General features: G+C 41.0%; 1 protein-coding gene across 6 annotated transcripts in view; it reads left to right on the top strand.

Moving 5' to 3' along the window:
- JAKMIP1 (janus kinase and microtubule interacting protein 1) overlaps nt 1–12375 on the top strand; it is a 381847-nt gene that overhangs the window by 333140 nt on the left and 36332 nt on the right. For all 6 annotated transcript variants that reach the window (XM_043512461.1, XM_043512463.1, XM_043512464.1 and 3 more), the window contains 2 exons: nt 9029–9159; nt 12317–12370. In XM_043512461.1, coding sequence (XP_043368396.1) covers nt 9029–9159; nt 12317–12370 — 185 coding nt within the window. The remainder of the gene's footprint in view (nt 1–9028; nt 9160–12316; nt 12371–12375) is intronic.

Raw genomic sequence — 12375 nt, 5'->3', positions numbered from 1 at the left:
TAATGACTCCACAAATGACTCCACAAATCCTGGAGCTGAGGGAATGGAGGAGTGAGTCTTTAGCCCCAACCCTTCCTGAAAACCCATTGTTTATCTACTCCTTACCTATCTCCATTGAGACCTCTTGCCAGATAGAGCAATGTCCCAGGCATCCAGCAGGAAAGTCCACAGATCCCATCCTCTTTGCAATCAGTAGGTTTCCATTGCAGTGAATATGGAAATATAGCTCCCTGTGGAGCTTATCTTCCATTTCCCCAAAGTGCAATGGAACAAAATGTACCCCACACCCTGTTCAGAAGCTGTGAGAATCACTTTCTCAGTGCTTTTGGACTCCTCCTTGGATGGAGTTCTGGCCTGAGTCCCACATAAGACTGTTTGGGTGTCTCCTACAAAGAACAATGTTATAATCTATGTGACAGGGCATACCAGGTCCCACTGCTTTGCTATACCCTGCCCCAGGAAACAGATTTCTGAGAGGAAAAGAGCAGCAAGTACTTTTAGACCTTCAGGCTTGCCTAGAGAAGCATCTTGGGAGAAGCCATTTTGGGAACCAATGACATCTGGTCCTCCAGCAACTAGAAGGGCTGGGGCTCAGCAATAGCCAATCAAAGCCCTGCAGGCCAAAATAAAAGGAGCTGTCTGCTGATAGCAAGGCAGTGCCTGACTAGGGCCCATGGAGTGAAGAGAGATGCTTCCTAGGCACAGCCAAAGAGGCTAGGGTTAGGGCCTACTGATGGCCACAATGGCTGTAGGAGTGCAGGAGGAACCCTGCTGATTTAATTATTTGAAGGGCCAGGAGCTTATTCTGTTTGAGTTAGTTGTACCTCGGAAGGGGGTTGAACTGTGTGACCCAGCCAGAGGACTGAGCCATAGAAGATCCTCAGAGGTAGGTGATAGCTGTATGGGGTGCTGTGAGCTGAAGAGAATGGCAGCACCATGCCCAGACCCCGGGGGCACTCTCAAAGGTGAGTGCAACCCACTACAGTCTTTCACATAAGAAGCCTGTGACAAACGAAGAAAATCTAGGTAGGAATTCCAGTGGTAGGGAACATAACTGCGGATACATTAGAGAGAGATTCTAGAGGTTTAGGATTGGCAGTATGAGGAGGCCCAGCACAGAAGTGAGAAATCCAGAGACTGTTTTTGGAGCCAATAAGGGGAGACAAACTGAGAGGAATGATCCAACTGGGAGGTTGAGAGGTGCTTGGAGGAGGAGGATAAAGGAGTCCCGGAAGGCAGGGTGGTTAGAAGGAAGAATATGTGAACATGGGGGGCTGGTGAGGCAAAGATTTAGTGATCCGGGGTTCCATTCCATCCACCCTATCGATAATGCATTGTAAGTGCTCTTGAAATTGTAACATTGCTAATTTTCCAGTGAATGCCCTGCTCATTCAGGGAATGTCTGTTTTGCAGTGAAGCTCTTACATGTATTGTGGTAGTTGTATTTATGACAGGAACTGTAGTAGCAGATGCTTTGGAGAAACATACCTGAGCTGCTCTCATACCGTCATTTTCACTGGTGAGAAAATTTTACACTGAGACATCAAGTGGCAGTTATTTCAGATATTAATGTAGTGCACTCTATAATATAGTGTCTGTTCCCTTGGTTAGTGTTTTGGGATAATGCTATCAGTTTGGTTTTGGATAAGGACCAATGTGCCCCTTTTAATGGCCAGAAATATTCTGATTTGGCTTCCCTTGTAGATAGATTATTTGCACATTTTAAAAAGCAAATATTGCATAAATGTTAGAACAAAGGGTTTTTACATGTTTGTTTGTAACCTCTCTATGTTCTCCTGAGATTTTTTTGCATCTCACTGTTTAGATTCTCCCGCCCCCTGAAACTTCCTGTCCAAGAATCATCAAATTCTTTGTCCCTCTTCAATATTCAGACATGATCTAAAAAACCTATTCTTTAGGTAAATAGAAGAGATTATGCAGTATGGACATAGCAATGGGAGGTATATATGCAAGGACTCAACGGGCAAGGACTCAATTGGCCCTAGGTATGGAAGAACGCCTTGAAAAAAGATGGTCAAAAGAAAGGAACAGATATTGTCTAGGCAGGGGATTCTCATTCAGTGTGTTTGATTTCCTAGCCATATAGTTGTATAATGAAAAACCCATGTAAAGAACACACATTTTTGACTAATGATCTAGAATATTTTGTTAAAATTCAGCAGGATAACGCTTTCCATTTAAGAAAGAAAGAAAGAAAGAAAGAAAGAAAGAAAGAAAGAAAGAGCTGATGTTCATTACAAGTATATTACATTTGGACAGCTATGGAGTTCTTTCTTTTTTTTCCTCTAAAAGTAGCTTTAACTGAGACAGAAAGCAAACATAATTAATATTTGATTATTCAATTCATAGAAAACTGTCATTTGATCCCTGTTGCAGATGGGGTGGCACTTTGTGTTTAAATAAGATTATTATAAATCTCCTAATTTTCTTTCCTTTCCAAGATCCCCTGTGCCTATTTGTGTGCTCTTTGGAGCTTTTGTCTAGACCAGGTTTTTGCTGTTTGCAATGGTGTATGACAGTTTGATCTGTCTAAGAGTTTTCTATAGCACCCATCACCTTACTATCTAAGCAGTTAATGGGTTAGATAAGGAAGTAGCATCATTATTAAATTTCTTCTACTTCCTCGCCATTTACTTTGAGAGAACCAGTGTCTCCAATAGCACAAAGGACTAGAGAATGCACTGCTCTGTACTGTTTCAGTGACATATCACTCCTTCTATGAGGAAAGAAGTCTTCAAGTTTGCACTCAGTGTCATTCACCTTGTTTTATGGGCATGAAGTTTGGATTCTGAATGTGTCTAGATCTGCCAGAGGTTGGGAACATCCACACTGTGTGCCAGTGCTGCCATCTTTCCTACCTGTTGGACAACATTCCAGGAACACACTTTCACTTGAGCTTGTGCTCCAGTGGGTTCCTTCCCCAGTGATGGCTTCTGGAACACCTGTCAGAGAGGTTCCACACAGAATTCCAGACAGAATTTATTATGTAGGTGAGAAATCCCAGTGGGTTAGGATGCCATCCCCCAGCTTCCAGCTTTCCATATAACTGAACCTAAATCCTGCAGAGAGAAGGGGAAGTTGGTAATGACACTGCAGAAGTGATGTTCCTATATTCCTTGCCTCCCCTCCCTGCATCTCGGGGGTCTGGGTGTGGGTAGGATAGAGCTTGGCAGGGAGGTATGGGTGTGGGGGGCTCCTTGAGGGGGTCCAGATGCAGCTGGTTGGGGCTCAGTGGAGTGGAGATCCGTGTGCAGGTGGCTTGTCTCAGTGATGCAGGGTGAGTGGGGCTCATTGGGGGTTCTGAGTGTAGCGGCTTGGCAGGAGAGTCTGAGTAACAGGGGGTCTGGATGCACAGGGGTTGGATGAATGGAGGAGCAGCTCCCTGTACAGGGATCCCTCCCCCGCAGCTGAGGAGTGATGGGTGCAGGAAGCGAGGGGGGGAGTTTGCAAAGCTTCCTTAAGCCGGGTGAGAAATCTGGGGGTGGGTCTGACCTGACCCCAGATGCTGTGCAAGGGAAGAGGAAGTCCTGTCCATCCCAGCCCAGCTGGGACTAGCCACTAAGCCCAGCGCAGGGTAGGAGCCACCAATCAGTTCTTCCCCAGTCCCTCCTCCTGCCCCACAGTAATTTACCTCTCTGCCGGCTGTCTGGGCCCTCGAAACATACGTCTGGGGAGGGTTGCATGACCGCTCTTGTGGCTTCCCTTTGCTTCCCTGTCAGTCATTTTTCTGTGGGGAAGCAAATAAATCTGCGGGGGACATAGATTCTGCACATGTGCAGTGGCGCAGAATTCCCCCAGGAGTAACTGGTTCACAGAAGCATTGGGAATAACTTGGCCCTCACCAATAATCAAGAGTCATGGAGCTGAAACAAGATTTGAGAGAAAAATTTCCTTAGGTCTTTACTGTGTAGCATCTTTTGCTGACAATTCAGCATTCACACATGTTAAGGATGGAAAGAAACTCCTGGATATGCTGCCACATTGCAAAGCATGGGGCAGATCCTAAAAGCAGACCCAATAACTGATTTTGAAATCTACATTTTAAACCATACAGTACTCTTAAGAATATAATGGTGATCTGTATGTGCAAGGGCTTTGGTTGCAGCATGTCAGGAGCTTAGAGGGGTTGACTTAAACATAGACTTAATTTTGATATTTGTGGCACAGATGATGTAAACAATATGCAGAGATACTGTGTTTTCACTCTTCCAGCTGAACTCCACATCATAGCTGCACCATCCATATGATTCTAGATGCTAGTGTGAAAAGTGCAAGATAAGAGAGGGAATATGCTGACCTTGCTCCATTGAACTGCCATGCATTGCTCAATCGATAGCTGATTTCAGTGAGGTTAAGTGATGATACCCTGTTAGCCAGCGAAGGCAACAACACTTATCAGGACTAAAGAAAACAATGGTATGAAATAAAGAATGGCCAGTATGACTCTGGAAAGGGGAAGAAAAACTCAACCCATCTAAACCTCAGGAGGGGGGGTGTGGTGTAGCATGGGACTGGGAATCAAAACTCTTCCGTTCTATTATTGGCTTTCCTTTACTTGGTGTAGGATCTTGGGTAAGGCACTTAACATCTCTATGCCGTAGTACAGAACTGCAAAACGATATGCAATCTTTTAGTCCTAGAGAAGTGCTTTGAGGCTTAGAGTTTGCAAAAAGCTTTGAGATACTTGGATAAAAAAGCACCATATAAGTATAAATCATTATTATTTGTTATGTACCAACTTCTAGGGTTTTAAAAAGCAGACAAATCCTTCCAGATAGATTTCAGAACAGAACAATAAATCCCTTCCCTATCTCAGTAAGTCTGGCCATGCCCTTTGTAAATTTAGCTTTATATGTACAGTCTAGCAGATTTTGCTGATTGGAATGGCTAAGAGAAATTCCAGAAGGACTTTTTCCCCCAAAGGAAAGGGGAGTGCGAGTGATATTTTCTCCCGTCTTCTTTATTTTAGGATTGGGGATGTCCAACAACAGAGGAAGGCCGTCAGCTCAATGAATTGTAAAATTGGGTTAAGAAAGATTTTATTTTTTAAATATGTGTTTAACCTACAGTTGCATTTGACTGGACCTCAATTTTACCATAGTACAGTAACTTTTTATACCTGACTGTACAATTTGTGGCTCCCAAGGAATAATGACAAGAGAGTGACAGCATAAAGGAACGAGCCACTAGCCAAGAGTGAGGGTGAGTACTTAGATGGATTGATAAGCCCTTTCCATCATACAGACACAAGTTAGCTGAGCAGAGAAACACCAGGAGCTAACAAGAAATGCAGAAGTTGGAGCCCTTTTTCCACTTCTATAGAGGCCTTACTAGAAAGCAGGATTAATTTATAATAACTTGAGGGAGAGACAATAAATTATATTACACTAATTTACTTCTGTGTTCAGCTTCATATGCACCAATTAATCAAGTGGTCAAGATGATCTTTTCATGATCTTGGCACTTGTTTTGGCCCCCTCTGCCACCAGAATGGCACAGAAGGACTGGAAAGCTGTACTAAGTGGGGACATACCAAGAACAGAAGTGGATATGGATACAGTGCACTGCGCTCCAGCAATTCCTGTCAATATAATGGTTCCTTAACTATGCTGGGTATGGGCCAGCAGAAAGGGTATGTCTACACTGCAGTTAGACGCCCGCAGCTGTCCCATGCCAGCTGAGTTGGGCTTGTGGGATACGGACGAAGAGGCTGTTTAATTGCAGTGTAGACATTTGGGCTCAGGCTGCAGCCTGAACTCTGGGACCCTCCCCCCTACAGGCTCCTAGAGCCTGAGCTCCAGCCAGAGCCCGAACATCTACACCACAATTAATTAAATCAACTGCTCTGTAGACATACCCAAAATTGCCCTAGGATCAGGAAATTGTGAATGGCTCCTTTGCATTTTTCTCTCTTAGCTGTGCTCAGCACTTACTGGGTGCACCTGAGGATCCAGACCATTCTTCACTTATTCCAAAAGTGAACAAACTCCAACTGTTTGTGCAAACAGAACATGCAATAAAAAGCATGATCTCATAGTTGGTCCTGGACGGGAATACTGGTGTCATTGCCCTGGAGTCGTAATTCACACAAATGTACAGACTCTTTCTATTTAATTTATACCATAAAAATATGAAAATAGAGAAAGGTGAAATGTAATAAAGACATCAATACACAGGGCAGTGCAGTCAACCTAAGGAGCTGAGCTCGATCAATAGGCCAACATCTATGGAAGTACCAAGGTTTGGGTAAATTGATGGTGACAGCATTCAGGCGACGAATCATTTCCTCAGAGCTTGATTTATGCTTACCCAAGCAGTTGCATCCTTTAAGTATTCAGCTGGTGTATACTAGAGGTATCTGGGGACTGCAAATAGCCATTTAAAAAAATTTCTTGCCTGGAAACTGGCAAGATACATTTTAGAAGAATACTCTTGTGTTTCCTGAAGCCCTTCTTATACTAAATTTACTTTCACAAATAAACAGCATTCCACTTGTACAGATAGAATATATTCCTGGTTCTGTCTAGTAGTCAACAAAGGTAGGTCGTGTTAACTGTTGGCATCTTTGACCAAATTTTCAAAATGGCCTCAACCTGAACACTGAATTTTGTGCCTGCTGTTTACGGTTAATGAATGTTTTTAGGCACCCAGAATGATGCCCCAAAATCTTCTTCAGTCAGAATTGCAGGTACTAGTTTAATGGCCAGTTTTTTGTCCCCCGCCCCCTTCTTAAATTTAAAAAGGCTAAAGTACAGCCCCGAGGTTAATTCCAGCTCACAACCAAACTCTTCTGTATTTGGGAGGTGTGAACCTTGTGAAAAGATAAGTTCCTGGCCTCAAGGGCCTTGCAGTTTGCTAGACAAATCATAGACAATGATAGACGAAGGGTGAGGGGGAAGACAACAGTAAATGGGGGGATAGAAGAACTACTTTTTAAGGTTCTGATTGGGCCTGCTTCTCTCTGCTAGCTGACCTCCATTTGCTACAGGCTATGCCTACTTTATATCACTTAGATTCCTCTGTGTCATGGGACTCCTCAGCTACCTCTTTTGGAGAGCTCTCCAGCTGCTTTGTGCCGTTTCAGGGCAAAGCAGCCCAGAACAGATGCCAAGGTTCTAGGCCTGAGTGATTAGATAGGCCTTAAAACTAGTCCTGAAGGTCATTGACTCAGATTCAATTTCACATTAATGGGGAAGTGAATTTCAGAGTCAAAGGTAAAACCAGGCACAGAGTACCCTCTCTTTCAGTTCCTCAGAGTTCAAATATGGGCTTCTAGCTTCAGTGTTCACTATGATCTCATCTGCCCTTCTCTGTTATCTGTCCTAAATTAGGCCTTTGAGGGTTAACTGCAACTATATTTTTAAGTCCTGCTTTTGCTCTTACGTAAGCACAGAGGAGTTCTGTCATTCGTTATTATGGGTGCAGGATCAGCGTTCTCTGATAAAAAGTGTCACTTCTTCCAGTTAATGCACTGAGGATTTCTCAGCTCTCTTTCTCAGACATTATCGTGTTTGCGTATATTCTACAATTTCATCTTGCTTTTCTCCTCGATATTTCTACTGCTTGACTGTTAAATAGGAGTCTCCTTTAATCATTCTTCACTGAAGAAATCAAATGGAGCATGCATGACTCAACAGTTTGATCCAAATGATGACAGACTATGTAGCTTTTAATGTGGAAAGGTAGTTACTGGCTATAATTAGGAACAAAGCTAAACAACAACGCTTTTCTGATTGCCTGAGGTAGAGAAATAAGAAGGGAAATTATAATGATACTACTACTACTAATTAATTATAAAAACTAAGCAAATGGTGATAATAAAAACATAAGTCCCAGTTCATCAAAACTCTTAAGCATGTGCTTAAGTTTACAATAGAACTTGAGAGCTTTTCTGACTAGGGATGAAATTACTCACTTACTTAAAGTTAAGCATTTCCTGGAAATGCTTTGCTCATTGGGGCTATAAAGATTAACCCCCTTCCCTCTCTAATCAAGTGAAAAGCAGTAAAGGACTAGCTCCTGCTTAATATTAGTGGGTATTCTGTGTGCACAAGGAAAGTAAGAATGGGCTTAAAGTACCAACTGCTCCTTTCTACTCAACTGCATGTTTTTCAATAAGGTTGATGGTACAGGAATGGAATAGAATTGTGAAAAGTGTTTAACAGTGCGGGAGAGTGGCATTGTCTAGTCTATGAGGAGGCCGCAATTTGGACCTATAACAATTTAAACCATATTGGCCATTCTGTGTGGTATCAAGAGCTTACTGAAATTCCAGACTTAGAGTGGTTGCCAGGAAGGGCTGGGTCTGTCATGCTCTGACCATGAAATTTCATTTGCTTATAGCAGTTGCCCCTCGCTGCCTCCGCATCTCTGTTCCCCCCCCACCACCCTTTTTTCCTCCCTGTGATTAGAGGGCTGTTACCTGGCTACTGCACCTTGAATGGTCCCTTGAAATATGTGTTAACTATTTATGCTAAACAATCTATTTCATCTTTTAGTTAGCTGTAACATTGAGTATGTTTCCCAGACTTGAAGAAGAGCTCTGTGCAAGCTCGAAAGCTTGTTTCTCTCACCAACAGAAGTTGGTCCAATAAAAGATATTACCTCGCCCACCTTGTCTGTCTAATATCCTGGGACCAACACTGCATACAACATGTGTTCATAACAACATTTTAGACTCAATCAGTTCCATTTTATTTATACTGCCCCATTGAGAGCAACTGGTTCACCTCCCTTTTATTTTGTCAGGTCTGCAAGCCCATTTGAACTTTGTTGTTAAGGATATGTTATTTTTGGAATAAGAGGAGGGACAGACATAAAATGTCAGTTTCCATATACCTTCTATAATTTATTTTATTGAAGGTGAGCACGTAAAACCCTGTTCCTGGTTGTTGCTGGAGAGAAAAAGGTAGCTTACCGCTGTTAGGACCATGCTATGTCAGTGGTTTAAAAAGCTGTTGGACAGAAACTTCTTGCTGCATTAGTTTTATGTTTTCTCTCTTTCTAGGACCTCCTGCTCCAGTTGGTTCGGTCTATATTATTAAAGCAGTGGGAAAAAGCAACATGATGATTGGCTGGGAGAGACCGGTAGTAGATGAATTAGGATGTAGTAATGGAACTTTCATTACAGGATACAGGGTAAGTTTAAATGCAAAGTAAAACACTACATAACACGACATTCTTTATGCCATGATAAATAGGAAACATTTATTTAATATTCATGAGTAGTTTTTTTTCACATGCATAATTTTTTTATTTCAAATACTCAAAGTGTTAATATTTGGATGCTACCTAGTACAGCACATTGATTATAAACACTAAATAAAATCCATAAAGTCATTTTTATTACAAAGGCAGATCTTATACTCGTGTTCAAAGACTATTGACGCAAAAGCTACTGAGTTTAATTTAGAAAAAAAACAAGTAGAAATAATATGTTCTCCTGTATTAGTCTTGATATTGCTTAAATATCATAACATTTTAAAATGACATTTAAGAGTATTTCTTTTTCAAGGGTCTAACTAAACTTAAAATTCCCATTTAATGAACCTAGAAATAGTGAGGGGTCATTATTAATTGCAGAAGTTTAGGTTTCAAATTTTTCATTTTGTATCTTCTGCAATGCTTGTGAAAAGTTCATTGTCTGCACTTTGCAGATACATTAATGGAGCCTGATTCTGCTACACTTACATTGGGTTTGCTGAATATTTCAGTATCTGTCTATTGTAGGTATTTTTACTGCCTCACAATCTTTAATGTATTTACCCTCATAACACCTTTGTGAGGAGGGGCAGTGCTATTATCCCCATTTTAGAAATTGGTAACTGAGGTACAGAGAGGTATACTTAGTGACTTGTCTTAATCACATAGGAAATCTGTAGCAGATGAGGGAATTGAACCTGGGTCTCCTAAGTTAGTGCCCTAGCCACTGGATCATCCTTTGAATAGGGCTATTTGAGAAGTGAAAAAATACTCAACATGAGTAAAAGCATCATAATTTGGCCCATAATAATGAGGGAAATTGATTTTACTTTATTGTTAAGTGAATTTAATTCTTGTACAAGGTGCCAGATTGATAGCCCTGAAGATAGAAATCCTTTATATCTCTGCAGAGCAGGTCAGCAGTACAGTGCAGGCTTCTCCAGACCTGGACGGCGGGTACTTCAGTCTCCACGCTCCGGTTCTTTGGTTTTCCCTGGATGCTGAATTGCCAATTGTATGATACATTTTGCATCTCTCTCTCCAACTCATTTCAGGAGAAGGAAGATAGCAAGTAGTTTTCCCCTTCATAATTCTAGGGTGCACATGGCTCTAATCAGAAATATAAAATATGCTAATGCAATAAGAAAAATATTTCATTTGCCAAGGTTGCCAGGATATACAAGACATTGGTTGTCAATAACACATGATGTTCTGCAATATAACATGCTACCTCAATAAGAGCATGTAAAATTAATGTTACATGTCCAGAATAAGGGGTGAATATAATTTCATTATATTATAAGAATATTTCATTATATTTGGCATCATTTGAAAAAAAATGTTGAACTGTAACCTGGCAAGAATAAATTCAATTAACTATTATCCAATTATTCTAATTTGTATAAATGTGTATCACTTTTCTTTAAAAGCTATGAACAATTCCTCTTTGAAGTGACTTTTGGAAACCCTATTCCATTGTCAATTTGTGATTATATAATATATAACATCCCAGTTGTACCAATGACTAATGCATTTAAGACCTGTGGATGTATGGTATATTTTGTTCCCATTTGCTGTAGTCAAAATGGTATAATATTAATCATTCTCTACATCAGTTATATGCTAACCAATTTTTAAAGAGATGCAGTCCCTGCCTTCCTATCTCCCTTATTGTAGTTTCTGTGAGAGCAATAAGTTACCACACATTTCTTTTATTCATGCCTGCACCTGAATTCATGTGTGTATATATATAGGCTGAGTTCGCTGATGAATTTTTAAAGGGATGTGATTGCAATCTCCTAACCAAGGACTTGAACATGTCTTATTAAAGACAATGGTAAAACTCCTCTTGATTTCACTAGGAGCAGGTGCAATCTTCAAAGTATATAGTTTGCAGGCTTATGGCAGACATAGGTATATATTTTTATATGTGTGTGTGCTTTACTTGAAACTGCCTTAAATTGTACCTTACATGTGTCATAACTTTAGGGCAGTGGTTTTGGAATGCTATTTACATTTCCCACTTTACTATTGTGTATGTATTAGACTTTGGAAATTTTGAAAAAAAAGCAACAAGATTTTTTGTGTAAGGTCTTTGCACTGTGGTACTCCTGTGGGAACTCTGACAAGTGCAAAACAATGCTCCAAACCCTGAAACTCTTGCTCAGCACCATCTTCTGCTGAATAGTCCCTTACTCTTTGAATAGTCCCATTGAAATCGATTACTGCTTGTGATGCATAAGTGTGGCAGAACCTGGTTTGTGGTCCTTACTTAGGCTACGTCTATTCTGCGCTGCAGTGCAGACTATGGAGGTGTGAATTGCAGAGTGCAGCAAATTGTTTGTGCTCTAACTGATGTTTGTGTACACTGCTGGAGTGAACTAAAATGTACCTAGTTCTCCTTAATGTAGTACTCTTTCAAACAGGACTCTGTTAACATGAACTAGGAACTTTTCAATTCGCACCAGCAGAAACCACATAGGGCAGTTTGTGTACAGTGTGCTAGTGTGCACCGCAATTCACAGCCTCATAATCTGAACTCCAGGGCATTATAAACAAGCCCTTAGCCACTGGTTTCAGTTGGTGTTTGCTTGAATAGGAACTGAGGATCAGATTTGCAAAGGTATTTAGGTGACTAAAGATGCAGATAGGTGCCTAGTATTTTCAAAATTGCCTAAGAAGGTTAAGTGCCTAACTTCATTAAAATCTGGCCCGGAGTAAAAATGGTGCAAAGACTTTAGGATCTGGCCCAATATGTTTAAAGGCTGGAGTTTTTGGCACACAAGTTACTCTTTCACAGACTAGTGTCAATGGCAATTATCCGCGAGAACACTCTCCACGTTGCCAGCGTCATAGAGCTCCTGTGAAATCATTGGCAGAAAACCAGCACAAGGGTATGTGCCTCTTCATCCTACTTAATCAAATCACCCTAAATGAAATGTAGTAAAATGTAAATCACTATTGAATAAGCACCTAAAAATTCATAGCTACAGTAGGTAAATTTCCAAATAGCCTCCACAACCTAAATTAGGTAATTTAAACAAGCTATTTATTTTCTCGTTAACCTTTAACTGAACTTTATATTACACTGCAGATATATACAGATGGGGAATTTCGTAAATCTGTTACGAGTTCAGCATGCACTAAGGTAAG

This window comes from Dermochelys coriacea, chromosome 4 (genome assembly GCF_009764565.3).
Source record: "Dermochelys coriacea isolate rDerCor1 chromosome 4, rDerCor1.pri.v4, whole genome shotgun sequence".
Taxonomy (NCBI): domain Eukaryota; kingdom Metazoa; phylum Chordata; order Testudines; family Dermochelyidae; genus Dermochelys; species Dermochelys coriacea.
Note: the sequence above shows the minus strand (reverse complement) of the source record. Positions and strands in the feature narration are given on the sequence as shown.